This window comes from Brassica oleracea, chromosome C8 (assembly GCF_000695525.1).
Source record: "Brassica oleracea var. oleracea cultivar TO1000 chromosome C8, BOL, whole genome shotgun sequence".
In the NCBI taxonomy this organism is placed as follows: Eukaryota; Viridiplantae; Streptophyta; class Magnoliopsida; order Brassicales; family Brassicaceae; genus Brassica; species Brassica oleracea.
Window position 1 is genome coordinate 35279810 of NC_027755.1, and position 21806 is coordinate 35301615.

A 21806-nucleotide genomic window follows, 5' to 3' on the forward strand; every position below is an offset into this window, starting at 1 on the left:
TAAATGTAATTGTCCATGTCATATTTGGTCATAAAACATACTATCAATTTTATTAGACATGTTACATTTTTTTTTGTGAAATTGATTGTAAAGTGGACATGCGGCAAATAAAACGTATAGGGGATATGATTTATGCATTTTTAACATATAGTAGAAGACATGATACGGAATGGTAGTCTACAGTCATAATATTTTGTAAAATCATCATATATTGTTTATATAAGTTCAAAGTCACCAAATCAGTGTTCCGAATCATTCTAAAATACATAATTTAAAAAAAATATATATATAATATAAGAACCATCATATATTGTTTATATTTTAGAAATGTACACTAGCCCATGCTCTTCTGTTCCCGTTGCCTTTTTAGCCATGTAAGAACCAAGAGAAGCAACTAGTAGTAGGCAATAATGAAACAATGGCAATGAAAAAGCTTAAGGTATGTTACATAAACCATCAATGTAATCAAGCAAATCACACAGAGATTAGAGAGATATTTAAAAGCTATTTCTCTTATCTGGTCCACATCTTCTTCTTGGGGTCTCTCTCTTTCCCGACCACAGCTTGTTGTTGTTCTCTGCTAACAACTCTCTTCTGAGCCACAGGGACTTGGTTCGACGAACTGACTGGTCTCGTTGGTCTGGTTAATCTGGCAACAACTTTTGGTGGGTCTGATTTCCTGATCCGTTTCTCCTTCATCTGAGGTTCATCACCACCGTTGTTCTCTGTTTCACCGCTTCTCGAGACCCTCTTCTTTCTAGTCACCTCATTGAGGTTCAAAGAATCGTTTCTTCGAGCAGCACTAGCCTTGAGCCGGTTTGATGTTCTCAAGATGTTGTTGTTGTTGGATTCCGCATTCTCATTCCCAAAGTTATCTTCTTTGAAACAAGTTTTCACTTCGTTAGGAGTAGCACTCGCAATATCAGGGAACTCTCTCGTTGCTGCCATTTGCTGTACGTGCAGCTCTTGCTCCTTTAGCCTCACTTCAAGCTCTTTAATCTGCAAAAATCAAAGAAGAATGCGGAATCAATCACATATCTGGGTGACTTGATAAACTCGAAGATCCTTGAGACAATCCATGAAACTAACCTTCTGTCCTAGTAAAACTGCTTCTTGAGTTTGCTCGTCTTTTTGTTTCCTCTCCAGCTCTTTAATCTGAAACACCATATCGAATCGAAGACCGAAATGTTGAGACATTTATTTAAAATAAAAAGATTGTAAAGTTTGAGAATGAATCAGTGAGCCTTCCTAACCTTATGTTGCCATACAAGAGAGTTGCTTTCAGAATCTTTCAACTTGTTCTCATAATCCTTAACCTTCTGTTGCAACACAAGGGAGTTTCCTTCAGAGTCTTTCAACTTAGTCTCAAGATCCTTAACCTGCAGGCATCATTTAAGATGTTTGGACTGTCTATAACAATCATTATGAGCTTTATGTAACAATCAACATTGATATAAAGGAAACCTTCTGTTGGTAAGCTGCAGAGTCTGATTGGTGTCTCTCCCGAAGCTTACACTCTAGCTCCTTGACCTTTAAATGAAAAAGATGGTTTGTTAGTCATAAAACGGTAAGTATAATCAAGCATTCATCAAACGGAAAGGAAAAAGAAAGAACCTTCTGCTGGAGATTGGTACAAGTCTCATCTCTGCTTTTTAGTTTTTCTTGAAGCTGTGCGTTTTGCTTTTCCGATTGGTTATGCAGTGACTCAAGCTGGCTTTCAAGCTCTTTGTTCTTTTCCTGGAGACTTCGGTATGAATGGTCTCTTCCTTTATTCTTACCTTCCAGGTTCTGTATGTTCTCTTCCAGCTTTTTTATCAATTCCTCTTTAGATCGGCTTTCATGCCTTGCTTTCTCCACCTTTAAAAGATTTACATTGAGCAGTAAGAAAAGCTGTGACACAATCCAGGAAGATCAAAACAAAAGCCTTTCAGAAGTCATACCATTGCTTTCATCTTCTGAAGCTCACCGGTATCAACTTGCTTCCTCGCAGGACCCAACTCAACCCCTCTAACACGAGTTGCAAAGTTTAGTGAACTTAAACTCTCACTCACATCGTGCTCAGAAGGACTGATTTGCACAAACATCAGCGTCTTGGAGTCACCTCCTGCATCATTTGCACATTCACACAGGTTTAGCACAGTGTAACCACGGATTGATCCTAATGAAAAAGGTCAAAAAAGATTCTTACCCAGTGAATCTTGAAGCAGGTGAGTTAATTTTGAGTTCCTGAAAATGAACAAATGGAAAAGTGTCAAGGCAGACAATATTATTAAGCTCATAACAGAGACGGAGAGAGATATAGACTAACCTGTATGGAATGTGACTGCTCTTTGTAGCCAATGCATAAATCACATCCCCAAGAGCTGATAGCGATCTATTGATGTTCTGTGCCTCCTTCAGACGCTCACCTTGCACGTCAGTCTTTGCCAACCTCTCACTTCCTGCTAAATCAACAAGCCAAAGCGTGCTTTTTGTGCAGTCACCATTCATCAGGTTCTTCGCTTTCACCATTATAGAGAGCATGCTGCGAAGAAAAAATAATATGTCAAGCAACCCTCATAGTGAGAGGAAAGCCAAACATTCAAACAACATCGTGAGAGGGGCATAAATCCGAATATACCAGTGAGAGCGGCTACTATGTTCATTCACGTTGTTGGATCCAACAGCTCTTGCATTGCTCCCAGCTTGAAGCACATTCCACACTTCATTTATATTTTCCACTTTTGCTTCAACTAACCCAGGAACATGATGGGATCCGTCAAATGATTGTTTGATCTCCAACCTGAGTAACCATATCAATAAATATTGCGATCAAGCTCTGTAAAAAGTCTATGTTTTAGTTGTGTGTATAAGTAGAGATTTTTACTTCTTTGAGGCTGGTGATGTTGCCAATAAGTCTCTTATCTGTTCGTTGTAGACCTCAAGGACACTAACAGAAATATTATATGAAATTGTCTCTCGCCTTTCGTTAGCAATTTCAAATAACTGCTCAACGGTTCTATAGTTGACACCCCTGTTCTGTGGGGTACCTTCCATTGTAAACGTCTTCCCTGTTCCTGTTTGCCCGTATGCAAAGATACACACATTGTAGCCGTCTAGCACTGAAACAACCATAGGAGAAGCATCTGCAAAGACATCAACTGCAAGACAAGAAAGAAACTTTGTTAGAAATCTGTGTTATTTATGCTTAAGATGATATAACGTGACCATGTCACAACACTACCTTGACCATCTTTTGGTGTATAAACTCGGTCAAACTTGAAATTCTTCTTGGAATTATTTCCTGTAACAACACCAAGCTCTCCATCTTTTGCTCCATCAAAGTCAACAGCTGTGGCACACCTCGTTGATGTTTCCTCTTTATTCAAAGGGCGGCAACGACAAAAGACCCTAATATTGCCTGATAAAAGGGATGCTGTTAGTAGATTCATAAGTTGTGATGTCAAGAAGCTAAGGCAAATCATCAGGTAAAGATAAGAATTATTTGCCTTTAGTCTCTTGTATATGGTTATATAGCTCCTTTCGCTTTGCTTGCTCTTCGCTGTACTTCTGCTTGAGATCCTCACACTGTGAAACTGTTTTTAACGAGTTTACATGATATGCATTCATGAAAGTGCCTCTTTAAATCCCATTTTAAGAACTAAAAGAGAGGAGGTAGAAACTCACCAAGTGCCTGAACTCCATCAACCATTTTGTACAATTCAGGAATCGATCCCACACATTCGTGTGCTTCCTGGGATAGCTGAGATTGTTCCCTTTTCATTATCTGCACATAAACAGTTTAATAGATTCCAAGTACGTTGCGGAGAGGCTTTGATACAACAATACATGAGGAAACACCAAGCTACCTCTATTTTCTCCTGTAGACTAGCAATTGCAGTGGTCCAATGTCTCTTGTCATTCTCATACTTGCTAGTGATACTGTTCAAACAATCTGCTTGCGTCTCCACAGTTTGGTCTGATTTAAGTAAGCATCAAATTAAAAACAAGAAACCCTCCGTCAAATAAAAAGATATAGAAAGTACAAATTCGGATTGACAAAAAAAGGGAATTTCTGCATTACCTAGAGAGCGTGCCTCATACATCTTATTGTCGAGTTCCATCATCACTTTCTCTAGTTGCTCATTGGCAGAGGTCAGTGACATCCATGCTTCGTGGCACTCGTTTGACTTATGTTGGTATCGTTCAGAAAGCTCTTCTATCTTCTTCTCATACTTCTCATGAGCTTTTGCTCGCATAAGCCTCTTCTGCTCAGATATCAACATAAAAGAAGAAACTTAAGGTATAGTCCATTAACCTTGAGATATAAGAGCCAGCAGGCTAGTCAAAACAGTACCCGAGCCGGAGAAATCTCTATTTCGGTAGCACAGTTCTGACACTTAATATAATCTTGTGATGTCCTTACAACTGTACATGAATGCAAACAATGAGTTAGAAAACTGAAAACTTTGAGGTCCCTATTAAAAACCTTAAACAAAACCACAAACAAGAGAAGAGAGCAGCATCTTTACCTGAAACCTGTGGTGCTTTCCTGAGACAAATCCCACAAACCACTGGACTTCCATTGATTCCTTCGAACCTAACCTTTATCAAGCCATCATCCACTACAACGACCCTTAAGTCAACCAACAGAAGAGGCCTGTTTGCGCCAACCACCGAGAAGATATCGAATTCAGATAAGACCTAAAACAAAAGAATCAATCAAAACTCTCATTCATAACTACACGAACAAACCAAAAAACAATCTTTAGTTGGTCCAACTTGCCTTGTCATCTTGAACATAGACATTAAAGACTCTAATCCCTTTAGGTCCATTGGTGTTAACAATCTCCGCGAAATGGAAATCCACAAAGTACTCTCCAGGAAGAAGATTGTTTATCCCGTAGCTAAAGTTCCCCACACGAGCTGACTGGTAGATGAACGGCAAGTCTCCTCCTTCGAGGATAGACTCATCTGTTCTCAGCACACCTCCTCCTTCGAAATAGGTGTCTCTGAGGATACTCATCTCGGGATCTAGCACCTTCGAATCAGCTCCTCCAGCATTTATGAACATGATGGTATCATCTGCTGCTTTCACAAACAACAACAACAAGTAAATTACTCAATACACAAGCTTATAAGGCTAGATCCAGTGGTAATTAGGCGAAACCCTAAACCCTAGAGACCCAGATCGAGAAAACTCGGGAGTATGTAAAATTTGAAATCGGAAGCTACCTGAGTGATTAGCTTTGGTGAAACCGCTGAGAACGAGTCTTGAATTGGGATCGCAGACCATGGAATCGTCGCGCTCGTCCATGGGTGTGTCTCCGATCTTTGATTTCTCAGTTGTGTCGCTAACGAGTTGGGGATCGGGAATCTCCGGTGGTGAATCGGATGAGGAGGTCACGTTTGGATCCACCGCGTTGATCTGAACATCCTCCATTAAGCTTGTTTGTTTCTTCTCTCTGGTTTTCTCGTTATCTCTCTTCAGATGAAGAAGAAAATGAAAAGCTTAGTGAAAATAAAGATAGAGAGGCGTGAGGAGGATATTTCTTTTCCTTTTCTGCGATTGGCGTTTTAAATTTTGAATCTATCTAAGACGACCGTTAAGAGTTAACGATGGCTCTACGCTTTTTTATAATGGGCTTTGTTGTAAGTTATTTGGGCGGTGTAAAGTCCGTATTAAATTTAAACAAAAGCGTTCGGGTCTCGGGTTATGAGAGTCGCTTCGATTTTCAAATAGGTATTGTACAGATTCTCGAGAAAAATTATTATGTACTCTATTAAAATCGAATCCTTCTGTAAATCTACAGTAAAAAGTCATTTTTTTTTTAATTTCCGGACCCTTACTAGAGAGTTACATGTAATATTAGTTATACGCTATTTAATAAATTAACCGATGTAATATTTAAATCATACCACTGTCGGGTAACAGAACCAAACCAATGTTCTGACTGTCGATTAAATTAACACTGGACCGGTTATCTATTATTATAAAAATACTACAATACACAACTCTTATTATATCTTACGTACAGACTTTGCTTAGACAAACATGTTTACTTTACTTCATTTCATTACTTGAATCACGACAATTTCTTATGTGTTCGCTTTAGTTCATATCAATAACTGCATAAGAACAAATTCAAATTCATTCACATATTGTCCTTCTTCATAATACTAATCAGACAACCCGAAATCAAAACATACATTACACCAACAAGTTTTGAACACTTGCTTTCACTAGCATCATGAACATAATATTGTGAACCATATATAGATTATATTCGTTTCACCATCTAATCTATTAATTTAGGGTCCTATTTTTATCTACTATTAACAAGTCATAGTATAATTATTTAAGGAATTAGTTAATATGACATTTGATTATTAACATTAATAATAAACTAATTATATATTTTTTTTAAAAATATAACAAAATCAGTTGAGAAAGAATGTAACAAAATCTTACTTAAATTTTAAAATATTTTTATAAAATAACACATTAATTAATTTCAAGATTAGTAATATACATATTATCATAAATCAATGTTAACTAAAATTTTATTAAAGAAACAAAAAAATAAAAATATCTACAGTTTTTTTATAAATTTTATAATTAAATTCTGTATTATATAAAATAGAAGTACCATATGAATTAAAAATGGAAAAATTATATTAAATAGGTCAATTAACAAATTTTATTTTTAAATTGTTCATTTAAATAAATTATCACTCATCACTAAAATGGGTTAAAATTCTTAAACTATATAATCATTTATAAAAATAAATTTATTAACATATGTTAAACTTTTATATTTACAACTATATATTATCTTCTTTTTTTCTGAAACTCTCAGCAATATATTTTTTAAAATGTCTATATACAAAAATATAATAGTAGAATGACCTTTAGTTCATATATATACTATTTAAAAAACTTTGAAATCTTAGTAATTCATTTAAAGTATTAATGAAAAATCAAATTTTAATTATAATTTTTTTTTTAATTACAACAAAATATGTTGAGAAAATTTTAGAAAATATTACCTAAAGTTCAAATATTTTTTATAAAATAATATATTAATGTATTAACAAAACAAATTCAAAATTCATGTAATCTTTCAAACTAAAAAATAGTTGTATAATTTTTCAAAGTTTTTTTTGACAAAATATAAAATTTGGAAAATAAATATTCAAACTCAAAATTATAATATTTTAAATTTCAAAAAGATAAAATCATAGATAATAAAAATAACTTTTTGAAATGCACCACGAAAAACAAACTATATATGTTGTAGAAATTAAAACGATTTAATATTTTAAAATATAATTAAAAAAAACTTAATATCATAACATCCAAAATATCATATATCAATAAACTAAAATAATATGATACATGCTACTATATATAATTTTTTCTAAAATAATAGGGTTATATTATTTAAACAAAAAAATGTTTTATTTATAAATTCCGTAAAATACTAAAATGATAGATGTTAAAAGTATATTTTTTTAAACACATCATGTAAATGTAAATTATCTTAAACATATTTCTTTGCTATAATATAGATAAATTTAAAATGTATTATATGGAAAATGTATAGATTAAAGGAAAAATATATTTTGAAAGAGGTTCTCTATTTGATTATTTCAGATTGTTATTTTATTTTACCTAATTTGAAAATTTATTAGTAAGTAATAAAAATTAATAACAAAATAAAATGTATTAAACAAATCACTATATATTAGTAATGCAGATTAAAAAATATAAACAATAATATGATAGAGTTACACAATATATAACACTAAAATGGAAATTATATATTTAGAACATTTGTAATAATATCAACTACATTTACAAAATGAAAAATACACGGACGTGCGGATTAAAATCTAGTTAAACAACAAAAGATGGTATATTTACAGGGCTGGACAAAATTTTGGGTCCAAAGTGAACACGATTGATAAAAGTTGTACTGAGACTTATAAAATATTTAAACGGGTATAATATTTTGGTATATGAAAATTGGATATGAACTAAAATTTCGAATACCCAAAAATACCTAATTCATAACTATATATTTAAATATGTTAATTATTTTTAAATTTAATATCCAAAATATCTAAAATACTCAGATTTATTCAAAATATTTAAAATATCCAAAATAAAAAATCTGAACTACCCTAAATGCTATTGGTTTTTTATCCATATCCAAACCGAACAACTTTTCATGTTAATTTTAGATATTTAGAATATATTATTTACATTTATATGTTTTTTTAGATTTTAAAGTATATTAAAAAATTTAATTTGTTTCTGTAATTTATGTACTAGATTCGAACCAAACCAACATCGCAAAAATTCGAACTGAACCGAGATTAAAATTTATAAATAACCGAATGAAATTTAAATATTTAGTCCTAAAAACCCGAGATTGCATGTGTATTTCATGGTTTTGACAGCTCCACATAAATCATACCGAAAATCAAATCCGTTATATTGAGAAACCTTTGGAATTATTTTAAAAAGAATGCGAACAAATAATTATTTCCAGTTAATATTAACTATTTTTAAAAGTTGCCCTTTTCAAAATTCGTTTTTTTCAATATCACTAATATTTTTATAATTTTTCTTGTTAATTAAATAATTTTACTATCATGTTTATCATTAATGTTTTAAGGATAAATTACTATTAAATAAAATTTTACAATTCTCTCTCGTTAAGATTTTAAAATCTTAACCGGCAAAGAAGAAGTTATTTTCACATAATGACAATTTTTATTGACACATTCACAATCTTTTTTTAAGTTAATTTTGGTTTATATTTTTAAAAAAATTATTAAAAAGTAAAGTTAGTTAATTATAATAAAAATAAGATTATTATTACATTTTTATTTTAGTTAGACTTTTAAAAAGGAAATTTATTATTTTATAATTAATTTTTCTTTTAGATTTTTATACAACTATTTTATTTTTAATAGAAAAACTTATGTTTATTATTTATATATTTTGTCTTATACATACAAACACATATTCATCATATTCACACATACTCATATATGACAACAACATCAAAATTAAAAATTATGTTAGCATCAGAAGATGTAATAAGGATAATAAAAAGTTGAGAATCAAAAAATTAAAAGAAAATACTCAGGTATTACTTTTCATGTAAATAGATGTGAAATATTTGTAGCTATTTTTTGTTATAATTTTTAACATACAATTATCTATTAAAAAAGGAAAGTTAGTTACTTATAAGACAATAATAAGAGTACTTTCACAATTTTTTTTTTAATTAGGCTTTTTTAAAAAGTAATATTATTTATTTAAAAGTAGTTTTTCTTCATGTTTCTTACTAAATAATTTCTACTTTTTTAGGATTTTGAAAAAAAAAAAAGTTTCTAAAATAATTACTACTAAATTTTTTTTTACTATTAAATAATTTTTAAATGTAGTTTTTTCAAAATTCGTTTTTATTATTTTATTATATATATATTAATCATTATATATTTAACACATGTCACAATATTATAAGTAAAATTATTATCAAATAGTCTTTTGCAATTATCTTTTGATTAGGATTTTAAAAAGAAAAATTACTATTAAATAATATTTATAATTAATTTTTAATAAAAAAATTTTTTGTTAATATCTTAGCATATATATTTTTAATTATGAGATAGAATAACACATGTCACAATCTTAAAATATATAATTATCATGTGTCGCGATCATGTTAATTAGCAACTTTGATGAACCAAACTTTAAATAAAAAGATATTAAAAGCATATAAAATAAAAAAGCTGAAATACCCTAAATGCTATTGGTTTTTTATCCATATTCAAACCGAACCACTTTTCGTATTAATTTTAGATATTTAGAATTCATTATTTAAATTTATATGTTATTTTTTAGATTTTAAAGTATATTTAAAATTTAATTTGTTTCTGTAACTTATATAGATATCCGAATCAAACCAAAATTGCAAAAATCCGAACTGAACCGAGACTAAATTTTATAAATATCCGAATGAAATTTAAAAGGGATGTATTCAACTGAGAGTTTTAGGTGATTTGTATTAAAATGACAAATACACTGTTATTCAAACATGAATTTTAAAAATTCATTTAAAATCCACTATTATTGAACTTAATATTTCGTAGAGTACTCTAAAATCCACTGTTATTGAAAATATTTTAAGTTGTGAAGTTTTAAAGTTTTCAGATGATTTTAGGATGTTTGGGTGGAGTTTTTTAGTTAAAAAATTAAAACTCAAATTTCATGGTTTTAAGTGATAATCTAGAATAAGTTTAACAAAAATCATTTTATTCTCTTTAATTTTTTAAAATCATCTAAAATCCCCGTTAAAAATCAAATCACTTCAAATTTTAGATCGAATACACCCCCCTAATTTTTACATGTGTATTTCATGGTTTTGACAGCTCCGCATAAATCATACCGACATCGAATCAGTTATATAGAGAAACCCTTGCAATTATTTTAAACAGAATGCGAAACAAACCACATTTTTTAGATCGGTTAGGATCCTCTACCGACTGTTTTTGAGCCCAGATCTACTCTGACCGGTTGATGATAGGCCTAGTTGATGATATTGACTAAGAGTAAGAAAATAAACATATTATGTTTGCACAGTGCAAATGTTTTCTTTTAGATACAAGCTTGAAGCAGATGAGATCAAACAAACAAAAAAGGCTTGATGGATTCCGAAATTAGTGTAAAAATAAGAGAGAATCACTGCCATTTGACCCGGACATTTTTGGGATAAAACAACTCATCTCCATTTACAAAAAAAAAAAAAAAGTGGCTGCAAAACGCGACAATAGAATGTGTAATATCTCTGATCGGTTGGTGTTATCAATGATCAGCAAGGATTGAAACGATCAAAGACATGGCTGTACGGGTTTGCTCAGGATTCCCAGAGAGTAAGACCATTGTTTCACCTTTTGTAGGAGCATCCTTCACATCCACTCTAGCTCCTGAAATCTATTACAAGTACCCAAAACTGATTAGAATCTCTATCAACTTCCAAAAATGATTCAAGTACAGAAGAAACACCTGTTGTAGATTATCTAGACCGGCTCCATCTCTTCCGTAGAGTGCAGCAAGAGCATCCTTCTCCACAGCTAGCTCCAAGGTAACGTTTCTCAAAGATACACCTTTACCTCTGCTTCCCAAAAATAAAAACACCCAAATAAAAATGATGTCAGGAGACTGTTTGACAAAAACAGATACATTATTGTTGGCAAGAAGTAACAGACCGTGGTGGTAGAAAAGAGATGTCTCCGTTGCCAGAAAGGTTAAACTGTTTCATCCCCTGTGTCAAGTCATTCTCCAGCAAACTTGGTGGTGTAGAGCCGTTGGCTTCATTAACTGCCTCTGTGTGCATCAAGTCACCGATCGATTTCATAACTTCTGTACCGCTTCTGACCATCTTCACGTCTTGTTCACCATCTGATACCGAGAGAGAATCGCCTCTTACTTGCTGTGATGGTTGCAGATTATAGTTTGCTTCTCCATTTTCATACGGATTACCAACTCTAGCTCTCATTACTTCCAAGTCCTTCCTTGGCAATAGATTCTCCCTTAGTTTAGAAGAAACATGAGACAACGCCTTCTCTACATGCCTATACTCTCCCATAATCTATAAAAAAAAAACAATCAAAGAGTCAAAAAAGAGCAAATCTCCTTTAAATCTTCTCATCTCTATAGGTAAAAAAAAGAAGAAGCTTTTACCTCTATCACCATTTCATTTTCTGAGATACAGTCCAGAGTCTGGCCACCTACTGAGATGTGTACATCAACATTTGCTTCTTTGTTTCCAATCAAGTCATTAGCAAACTGTGACGGCACCACTAGCTTGGCTTTCACTAAAGCACCAGGAAACAGACCTTTCCCAACATCAATCTCAACAGACCTTGTAAAGACGCGAACCAGAGCTTTTTGTGCCTGAGAGAACCGTGACTCGAGGCTCTTTAAAAAACCAACAAAGACAAAGCGAATTAGTGTGATCATATCAAAAAAAAAAAAATGTAGCAGGGAGCGAGAGGATCAAAAGCTTACCTCACGTGCAGAGATGGTAACAACTCGTTCACCGGATGCTTTCAACGGAGCTCCAATCGAGATAGAAGCACCCGTTTCGTTCTGCAGAGCTCTGATGATAGTTCCTTGTTTCCCAATGATGCCCCCGGCTGCAAGACTCGTGCAGATCATTTTGAACACAACCTTCTTATCTCTATCTTTGGAACCTTGAAAACTGTTTCCTTCTTCGTATCGTGGTGATGGCGAATGGCTAGTAGATGCAGCGTCTGAAGCGATATTAGGCAACGAAGAAGAAGAACGCAGGTTCGGGAAAAACTCAGAATGCGGATCCTCTGAGTTTCCGTTGGTATCATAAGGTTTGCTGCAAAGTGGCGGTGGATAGCCGTTGAGAGGTGGAGAGTTTTGAAGAAAAGTTGATACCATGACAAGTGCCTTCTTTACAGCTAAGACATCGCCTGTAATCTAATGTACAGAAACGAAGATAATTAATTAACTAATCTATCTTCACAGCTAAGACATTCACAAATCAAAACCAAAAAAGCAACACAACTTCCATAGAGAATTAGCTGTAACACTTAGATGAATGAAGTAACTCCAAAAAATGCTACAAAAAGCTACTTTAAAAATCATAGCTTTTTGTTAAACATTGATCATACATCACTTGGACCTAAGACATCGCCTGTAATCTAGCTGAAACATTAAGAAGAATAATGCAAAAGCTACTTTAAAAATCATAGCTTTTTGTTAAACATTGATCATATATCACTTTTCAAAAAGCTTGATGAATGTTAAAAATAGCAGATTGGCGTTTACATTCACCAACACCAATGTTATTGCTTCTTCTACATGCTCAAAATCAGACACATTCTCACATCTTATATAATCATTATCATAAACTACAAAAAATTGCTGCAAAAGGCTACTTTAAAAATCACAGTTTTTTTTTTTTTTGTTAAACATTGATCATAAATCATTTTTCATGAATGTTATCGATTCTTCTACTACTAACATCAAACACACTCTCACATCTTATATATCAACTTCGCTTTCATTATAATAAACTTTGGAAGAAGAGTTGACTGAAATGGAGAAACTCCAAAGACTTAAACTTTGACTTCAAAGTTGACCACAAGAGAGACAGAACATACCTGAATCAGTTCATCACTGTTAGCACCACAACTCGGAGGAGGCAAAACCCTAATCGTGGCGCCGGAGTTTCTCCTCATCCACTCCACGTTCTTCCCACCCAACCCCAACACAGCTCCAATCTGACTCCGATCAGCTAGCATCCCACAATAAGCTTCTTTACCCTCCTCCTCCGCCACCACTCCGCCGCTATCCTTCTCCGCGAGAACCGCCCACGACCTCTCCAAAACCCTAATCAGCGCCGCCTGAGCGGCGGAGACCTCGCACGTCACCCAGCCCTCGCGCTCGCCGCCGGAGGAGTAGTCTCCCACTCTGTCGGTCAGCAGGAAGCTTTTGTCGACGGCGTTCGAGCCGACGATGAACACGACCGAGTGGTCGGAGCCGCTGGTTGGAGACTCGCAGTGGATTTTGGCGCCGGTTTCGCGGCGGAGGTTGGAGACGACGCGGCCGTTTGATCCGATTATGCCGCCGATGACCGACGCGTGGCAGACGACTCGTAAGGCCGTCTCGTCCGGTAGCACGTGGATCACCTGGCGTCGCTGTAATCGTCGATTTGGATTTGATGCGGAGGCTGTTGTTCCGCGGCGGTTATTCATGGCGGCGAAAGGAGGAATCTTTGCTCTGTCAGAGCATCTACCCAAGAAACTTTATAACTAGTTTTTTGCTCTAAACTTCAGATTTTAAGAGTGAAACTCCAAATTCACTTTTAAAAACTTCAAATTTCGTATTTTTATTTGGATTTTGTTCATTACAATTATACATTATATTTATAATTCTTAAAAATAATTTTATTTATTGTTTTAATCCTTAAAACTTTTATATCTAATAAATATTTCAAATTTATTTTATAAATTTAAGTTTTACACATGAAATTAAATAAAAATTTTAAAACAAGATTTATAATATTTTAAAACTAGAATTAAACAACAAAAATATTACAAAAAAAACCATAATAAAAACTTATTAAAAAGACACATGAAGACATAATTATTACTCAATTTAAATATTATAACAACACTAATAGTCTGATAAATTTGCTCCAGAACCTCTCAAATCTCCAAAATATTGTCCAAACAAATTTTGTGTAACCGAAGATGATTGTTGTTGTTGCTCTTGACGCCTTTTTCGTACGATTCTTTCTTGTTCAGATCGAATGTATTCAAGAATATTAACATCATCGATAGAAGCTAAGTTTTTTAACAATATTTTATTTTCCTCTTTTACTTTTTTAAAAGCTAATTTTTTTGCTTCATTTTGCAGTCGTAATTCAATCATCTCATGACCTTTGAAACGCACTAGTTGATTATATATGAGAGCATTACGGAAATAATTTTATGGAATAATGTAGTATTTGCTTGCAGTTTAATATTTAATTATGTACTTTTATTTATAATTTTATATTTTAGTGTAAGATTTTTTAATTAATATTTATGTAATATTTATATATATGTACTAGTTATTTATAGAAGTTTTATGAATTTACATCAACTATGAATGAATTTACATCAACTATGACAAATATAAGGACCATAGTGTAAAATATAAATAATTTTGAAGTTAGGTTTACTTTTGGAGAAAAACACATTGAAAATTCAAATATAGAGTTTTGAAAACTTCAAAATAGAGTTCTTTTTTTGAAGATGCTCTTAAAGAGTGTTTTCTCTTTTCTACACAAGTGACGGTGAAGCGACTAGTTTAGTTAATGTGAATATTTATAACAATCATTATAGTTTTCTCATTTCGTCTATTTAATTATCAATATAATTTTGCTATTTAACTAAAATTTGAATTTTGAAAAATATAAAAATTTACAAAATGATACTTCCTTGGTTTCTTGAAAATAGATGTTTTGGTATTTTCACACATATTAAAAAAAACACATTAATCATACATTAGTTTTTTTTAAAATTATCGAATTACAATGCTTTTTAACCAACAGTATTTCAATAAATCCAATTAATTTTATTGAAATTTGTAATTTTTGTATAGAAAACATAATAAATCTATCTTTGTTGAAACAATTTTTTTTTCTAAAACTTATATCTAAATGAAAGGGAGGGAATGAAACGGAGGGAATATATCGTTTTGTGTTTTTTGTAAAATTTTAGGTAACAATCTTTATTTATTTTTGTCTTTTATTCAGTTCTTACTATTTTGATGTTGAACATTTTGGAAAAATAAAAAATTCACAACAATCTAAAAGGTTCAATAAAAATCACTGTTTGGTAGAAACGCGTAAATCTATTAAATCTCCACGAGTTTCGCTTAGGTTATTATTTCAGTGCGTTTATTGGGGTTAAACGTGTCCAACAATGATAGAGGCTCTAGCGGGTCTTGGGGTTAACATCTGGGAATCCAAAGTTCACTCCATACCATAATGTTCATACGGTCGATATTTTAACTAGAACATCAAAGATTAATAAACAAGTAAATCATCTTTTTCAGAGTGCATTTGTCTTTTTCAATATTCGAACCTACTTTCCAGACCGTATTTATTATTTAATGTCTGTATCCCAAAGTTGCTCGGATCAAACCTTAAAAATTACCCTTATACACTTTGTATTAAACAACGTAAACCCAAAAACGACTCTTTTTCAGAACGTTAATATCGTAACGGGCTTTTCAGACGGCCAGCAAAAATATCAAACAGAAAAATGGAGATGCGGGGAATCGAACCCCGTGCCTCTCGCATGCGAAGCGAGTGCTCTACCATATGAGCTACACCCCCAATTGTTGAAAGTTCATAACGTCTATTATATATTTTAACATCGAAAACCGCATTTTCAAACCGTATCAAAGGAGACAGAGAAATCTTTGGTCAAAAAAACAGACAGAAGACCAAATCAAAACTCTCTATTCCTTTTGTGTTCTGTTTTTCTGTAGGGAGTTTTCGAATTTTCTTTAAAACTCGCATCGATCATGGCTACTGATGAAACGATATTTGATCACCTGAAGAAGGAGATCCCAGTGGACGAGGAGTCTCTTCTTCTGAACCCAGACTCGAGCGTAGGTCTCGTCATCGTCGACGTGGTCAATGGTTTCTGCACCGTTGGCTCCGGCAACATGGTTGTAATTTCTAATCAAATCATGCCCACCAAGTGTTTGTGATATTGCTTGACTCATATCATATACGTTTACAAAACTAAAGCTTTGCCCCTTTTTGATTCTGCAGGCTCCAACGAAGCCCAACGAGCAGATATCGAAGATGGTGGAGGAATCTGCAATGCTCGCAAGAGAGTTCTGCGATCGTAAGTGGCCCGTCTTTGCGTTTCTCGACTCTCACCATCCTGATGTTCCGGAGATCCCTTATCCTCCTCATTGCATCATAGGAACTCAAGAAGCAGAACTTGTTCCTGGTAGTTTCCTCTCTCTCTTGCAAAGTCTTGTTAGCTTCTGAAACCAGTGACTTACTTTTGTATGATATGATGAATCAGCTCTACAGTGGCTTGAAAGTGAGAGTTGTGCCACTCTTATGCGGAAGGACTGCATTAATGGGTTTGTGGGTTCGATGGAGAAAGACGGTTCTAATACGTTTGTGGATTGGGTTAAGGAGAAACAGATCAAAGCTGTAAGCTTTCTTTCTTCTGTTTGATGCTTTTAGTTACATCTTGAACTAACTTGATCATCCCTGTGTCTTGAGGGGGATGGTCTAAAGATTGTGGTTGTAGGTATCTGCACAGACATATGTGTGTTTGATTTTGTGGCTACTGTACTCTCTGCTCGAAACCATAGTGTTCTTCCTCCTTTGGAAGATGTGATAGTTTACTCACGTGGATGCGCCACTTATGACCTTCCTCTTCATGTCGCAAAAGACATTAAAGGCGCTCAGGCTCATCCTCAGGTATAAAATTTCTCTTTTGAAAACTTTGATGCTTCTGAAGTTTTAGCATCATTAGTTTCTTTTTTCTCTGGTGACTTTTGAATCGGCTCATCTTCTTGTTTCTTTGTATCAGGAGATGATGCACCATGTAGGTCTATACATGGCTAAAGGAAGAGGAGCTAAGGTAGTCTCTCAAGTTTCTTTTGATCCTTGAAAGAAAGACGATCTCTCAAGAAAACTTATATCATTCTTGATTTCGATTGATTCAGTCGGTTGTTGAGTTTGCCATTTTTTTTTATGTTGTAATACAAATGAACAAATAAAAACACACAAAATCTGTTTCTCTTGTAATGGTTCTGAGACATACAAAGAAACTGGAGAGACATTCCTCTTGTTTCTCCAGTAAAAAGCTATAAACAATCTAACAATACTCAAAAAGGACAAGCCAACACACAAAACAACTGTTTCAATCTCGCAAAAAGTAACAAGTTACAGTTTATGAATCTGTATTTTGAATAATGTAAATGTTTACCTATGTAGAAGCCTTCATCTTTCCATACAGTGAGGGATGCATGCACGAGAATATAGACGGCTTAGCTCTCTTCTGCTTAGAGCCAAATATAAACGACCTCAATGGCACACCCTCGAGCGACTGTCCGAATGCCGGAGACCACCAGGATCTGATCCTTTCTTCGAACCCGAAAGATCAAACTCGTCGTTCACCTTCCCTAGAATCCTGCCAACCTCCATCTGAAGCGCCGTGATGCGATCCAGCCCCGCCTGCAGCTCGTCAGCCACCTTGTTGTTCTCCTGCTTCATGTTCAACACCTCTCCTTGAAACTTTGCAGCCTGGTAGCTCGTGAACCTGAAGTCGTCGTCCTCGGCGCTCGACTTCAGTGCTTTAGTGATCTCTTCCTGAATGTTACATAGAGACTCGAACCTCGCTTTCAGCTCCTCTTTCAGCGCCGCGCTTTTCTCAAGCCAGAGGCCGAGGTCTGTGTTTATCTCCCGTAAGTGGAGGTAAAGCGGTCTAACGTCTGATCTCACAGCCGTGATGCTTCCGTCCAGCTTCGATATCTCTCGCCTTGGAGATCTTCTATTGACGTGTCGTAGCTTTGTATCTGCCCGAACGCCGTGCTGAAACGTAGCCAGAAGTCAAGATTCTCCTCTAGTAGCTCGTTGATGTTCAGCCTGAACTGTTCCTCGCAGGTGTGATTGGGATTGAATAGTCATCGGTTTCAGTCAAGTCGTTGGTATTAGAAAGATCCTTCTGCAGCAGGAGGAGGCTCATTTTCTCTTCTCGTCGTCTTTTGTGGCGTTGTTTGTTTTCGTTTCGTCCAAATCTTTCTTCACGTCCTTGTAGCTCCTTAGAATGGTTGTGTTCTCGGTAAGCAAATGCTTCTCTCTGTTCTCCATTCCCTTGGTGAACATCTCTTTCCAGTCCGGTTCACCTTCTTTCTGTTCGCTATTGAAAGTGATATCAGATTCTTTAGAAGACGTTTGCTTCTCCAAAACATTATCAAGAAGCACTGACTCTTTCTTCTCAGAATCTACTTTTTCAGTAGATTCCACAACATGTTGTGGTCTTTTACTTAAGAGTGATGGTTTCTTCAGAAACTGTTGTCACATTGTGAGTTTGTTCAGAGCTTTCACTCTTCTCTTTGGTCACTTCCTTTTCATGTTTCTCAATCTCTCCAGAAACACCTCTTCTCAGCTTCCATTTTCACCTCATGAAGCCGACTCGCCATCGACCTAAGCCTCTCTCTAGACTCCTCAATCTTCGCGCGCTCCTCTCCAGCTTCTCCGCAAGACTTCTCCTGCCTCTCCCGCAGCTCCGCCAGCTTCTCCCTACACGACTTGATCGCTGTCTCGGTCATCAGCCTCCTCGCTTCCTCGTCTTCGATCGAAATCGAAACCCCCTCCCCGAACTCGTCTTGCAAACAGCAGTTCCTCTCTTGCTTCTCCTTGACGCTCTTCACAAACTCCATCTCCGTCTGCAGCTTGTCAATCTCTTCTTTAGCCTCGGAGTTGCTCAAACCAGAGATCTTGACGACCACTTTGGTAGCACCACCTGTGTGACTTCCTCGGCTGAAGCTTCTTGGTAGCCTTCAAGTCTTTGTCAGGGAGTTCTGTCTTTTAACGAATTTTGGATCGCCATCGTCGTGGATTGCGAAGTTTGGGACTTGGTCAGGGAAGACAGAGGCGATGGTGGTGTTGGCGTTTTGAAGCTCTGTGGAGATGTGGTCGTAACGCTCGCCTAAACCTCTGAAAGTTTCTTCGACGAAGGTTATGAGTTCTGGTCTCTGCGCGCTTGGCGAATGAGTCTCCGTCTTCTTGTAGTAGCTTCAACACGTATTGCACCTTCTCTTCAATATCTGTAAATTTTCAACAACAGATCTCAACCTTTTTTCTCTTTCGTATGTTAGCCATACGCAATCAAACAGATAGATACGTGTGCATATGAATATACCTTGAAGGTTTTGTTCGAGCCATTTAGATTGTTTGGTACGAATATGACTCGCCCACCACCATGACTACGCGTTACTCGCAGCTCTCTGCAGCATCTTCTTCCCTCTATATGATCACACACCTTTTGTTTGTTATTGTTTACATTAGTTTATTTAATGGGTTTTCTGCAAAAACACCCTCAATGTGGTTTTTTTTTGCAAATTAATCCGCAAACTCAAAAATCCACGGGTCAACCCTCCAAGTGCCAGTCAAACCGCAATATAACCCTCGGCCGTATTTATGTGTATTTAACTGTGTATAATTTTAACATTTTTTCAATACTATGTCGTTTTGGCGCTAATTTTTTAATGAAAAAAAATTGTTAAACTCGTGGTTTGAAATTTGAACCTTAAATACCATGTGCATGCTATATAACCATCTCGGCCAACAAATATATTTGTTTACTTAACAAACGCAATTATATAGATTTCTAAAACGAAATGACCTTGTTTTATTTAATAGTCATACTAGAAATTTAGGTCCATATACTCAAATAATTTTTTTATTGTTTACATTAGTTTATTTAATGTATAACATTTCTAAATAATTATAAGGATATTAATAACAAATCCATTTTAACTATAAATTTAAATTTTAGTTTTATGAATAACAAAATCTGTTGAGAAAAAATCTAACGAAATCTTTTTAAAAATTTAAATATTTTTTTAATTAATGCACTGATTAATTTCGCAATTAGTAGTATAATAATATTATAAATTAATTTTAATTAAATTTTTATTATAAACAAAATAATAAAATTATATGCTAATTTTATAAATTTTATAAGTATAATCTACATTATATTAAAATAGAATTAATTAATGAATTACATATTAAAATTATGTTTTTTGTGCAAACATATTAAAATTATGTTGAATTGGTAAACCAATATATTTTGAAAAATAATTTCATTAAGATAAATAAATAAATATCATTCACCGTTTAAAGTGACTAAAATATCATTCACCTTTTAAAATGATTAATATTCATAAATTATGTAGTAATTTTTACAAAAAATAAAATTGTTAACATATGTTAAATTTCAATATTTATAACTATATATCATCCATTAAGTTATTTTTAAAATGACAGCAATATATTATCATAAATTATTATATACAAAATAATATAAAATTTTATATCTATAAATGAAATGCTATCCGCACGGTTGTGCGGATTAAAATCTAGTAATTAATTAAAATACTAGTCTTTTGGGCTAAGATTTTTGAAGCCTATATATGTCTCCTTCCTTTAGGCCTACCTTAAATCCCTCCATAAATAGTATACGTGTAGATGTAGGTCATTTTACTGATGCTTGATCAGATTTGAGAGTCAGTGAGTGAACAGAACAAATAACAATGGCTTCAAATCAGCCACCCATAATTAGAGTATAATTTTTAAAGTTCTAACCGGTAAATTAGTATTTGTATATTTTCTCTAAACTAAATGTGCATTGCATGTTATTTTTGGGTATCCTCATTATGCACCGACCATTGGAAATTAAATAAACGTGCACCACAGAAGAGATTATCAAGGTCACTTGTAGGCTTGGGCGTTCGGTGGTCCGTTCTGTTTCGGTCCGAATGATTCGGATTTTCGGTGTTATGCTCGTAAGTACCATTCGGTTTTTACTAACTATCGGATCGGGTTCGGTTCGGTTCCTTTCGGATTCGGTTCGGATCGAATTTAACCAATGTTTAAAATCGTACAAAAATATATTTTTTAAAACTTCGAAAATTGACAAAAAAAATTTAAAATATATAAATTAGTCACAAATCTAATTAAAAATTAGTTAAACTATCTAAATTAACTAAAAAGTATTAAAAAAACAAATAAAACAAACTACAAAAATATTTTGAATACTCTAAAATATCTAAATCACATTAACATATATAAAAACATTAACATATTTAACTAATTTCGGATATCTTCGGATCCTAATTCGGATTTCGGTTTGGTTCAAGTTATAGCCAAAGTCCAAAGTAGTAAGCTCATAAGTCCCATTCGGATATTTTTGTAAAACAGTTCGGATTCAGTTTCGGTTTTTTCGGTTCGGGTTAAGGTCGGTACTTCGGGTTGAGTTAAAAACGCTCAGGCCTAGTCACTTGAAACTAGTTTCTACCGAGAACTCTCCAACCATAAAATAATAATACAGTCGCTAGAGCTTGGGTTTAGAATAGGCAACCAGACGGGTTGCGATAGTTCAAACGTTTGATTATGTGTCCTAGACTCCTAGACCCTAGTTGGTGGAGCTGGGTTCGCGGGTAAACCCGCGGATCGACTCTT

At 34.1% G+C, this 21806-nt stretch overlaps 4 protein-coding genes and 1 non-coding gene across 5 annotated transcripts; 1 reads left to right on the forward strand and 4 right to left on the reverse strand.

The window, feature by feature from the left end:
- Positions 1 to 408: 408 nt before the first annotated feature.
- Positions 409 to 5530, reverse strand: LOC106307275 (kinesin-like protein Klp68D). The gene is made up of 19 exons (XM_013744181.1): positions 5215 to 5530; positions 4766 to 5067; positions 4512 to 4683; positions 4337 to 4407; positions 4064 to 4247; positions 3849 to 3958; positions 3667 to 3766; positions 3489 to 3575; positions 3224 to 3400; positions 2867 to 3140; positions 2621 to 2782; positions 2309 to 2524; positions 2189 to 2226; positions 1941 to 2104; positions 1615 to 1857; positions 1465 to 1530; positions 1254 to 1379; positions 1090 to 1155; positions 409 to 999 (listed from the first exon to the last, which is right to left on the reverse strand). Exons 1-19 carry the CDS (start codon positions 5420 to 5422, stop codon positions 514 to 516), a joined length of 3252 nt encoding a protein of 1083 aa, XP_013599635.1. The 5' UTR covers positions 5423 to 5530; the 3' UTR covers positions 409 to 513.
- A 5151-nt stretch (positions 5531 to 10681) lies between these two features.
- On the reverse strand, positions 10682 to 13871 carry LOC106307215 (KH domain-containing protein At4g18375-like). Its single transcript, XM_013744103.1, has 6 exons — positions 13195 to 13871; positions 12068 to 12508; positions 11741 to 11977; positions 11266 to 11648; positions 11063 to 11171; positions 10682 to 10990 (listed from the first exon to the last, which is right to left on the reverse strand). Exons 1-6 carry the CDS (start codon positions 13786 to 13788, stop codon positions 10862 to 10864), a joined length of 1893 nt encoding a protein of 630 aa, XP_013599557.1. The 5' UTR covers positions 13789 to 13871; the 3' UTR covers positions 10682 to 10861.
- A 1976-nt stretch (positions 13872 to 15847) lies between these two features.
- On the reverse strand, positions 15848 to 15920 carry TRNAA-CGC. The gene has a single exon. It is a non-coding gene; the product is annotated as a tRNA-Ala (tRNA).
- Positions 15921 to 16005: 85 nt separating this feature from the next.
- On the forward strand, positions 16006 to 17425 carry LOC106310459 (nicotinamidase 1). Its single transcript, XM_013747693.1, has 5 exons — positions 16006 to 16258; positions 16365 to 16548; positions 16627 to 16760; positions 16848 to 17033; positions 17146 to 17425. The coding sequence occupies exons 1-5, from the start codon at positions 16112 to 16114 to the stop codon at positions 17224 to 17226; spliced, it is 732 nt and encodes a 243-aa protein (XP_013603147.1). The 5' UTR covers positions 16006 to 16111; the 3' UTR covers positions 17227 to 17425.
- A 119-nt stretch (positions 17426 to 17544) lies between these two features.
- LOC106309275 (protein NETWORKED 2D) lies at positions 17545 to 19576 on the reverse strand. Its single transcript, XM_013746318.1, is given in 10 exon segments — positions 17545 to 17652; positions 17655 to 18092; positions 18095 to 18225; positions 18228 to 18311; positions 18314 to 18629; positions 18740 to 19088; positions 19090 to 19138; positions 19141 to 19316; positions 19318 to 19387; positions 19483 to 19576. Coding segments are annotated over 10 exon segments (1815 nt in total).
- Positions 19577 to 21806: the final 2230 nt, after the last annotated feature.

Coding starts and splice junctions, on each gene's coding strand:
- LOC106307215 (XM_013744103.1), bottom strand. CDS start 13,788: ATGAATAACCGCCGCGGAACAACAGCCTCCGCATCAAATCCAAATCGA. Junction 11,978..12,067: donor TTACCATCTCTGCACGTGAG/GTAAGCTTTTGA, acceptor GGTTTTTTAAAG/AGCCTCGAGTCACGGTTCTC. Junction 10,991..11,062: donor GTCTAGATAATCTACAACAG/GTGTTTCTTCTG, acceptor TACTTGTAATAG/ATTTCAGGAGCTAGAGTGGA.
- LOC106307275 (XM_013744181.1), bottom strand. CDS start 5,422: ATGGAGGATGTTCAGATCAACGCGGTGGATCCAAACGTGACCTCCTCA. Junction 2,105..2,188: donor CCTGCTTCAAGATTCACTGG/GTAAGAATCTTT, acceptor CAAATGATGCAG/GAGGTGACTCCAAGACGCTG. Junction 1,531..1,614: donor GTACCAATCTCCAGCAGAAG/GTTCTTTCTTTT, acceptor TTTCATTTAAAG/GTCAAGGAGCTAGAGTGTAA.
- LOC106310459 (XM_013747693.1), top strand. CDS start 16,112: ATGGCTACTGATGAAACGATATTTGATCACCTGAAGAAGGAGATCCCA. Junction 16,259..16,364: donor CCGTTGGCTCCGGCAACATG/GTTGTAATTTCT, acceptor TTGATTCTGCAG/GCTCCAACGAAGCCCAACGA. Junction 16,761..16,847: donor AGGAGAAACAGATCAAAGCT/GTAAGCTTTCTT, acceptor GATGGTCTAAAG/ATTGTGGTTGTAGGTATCTG.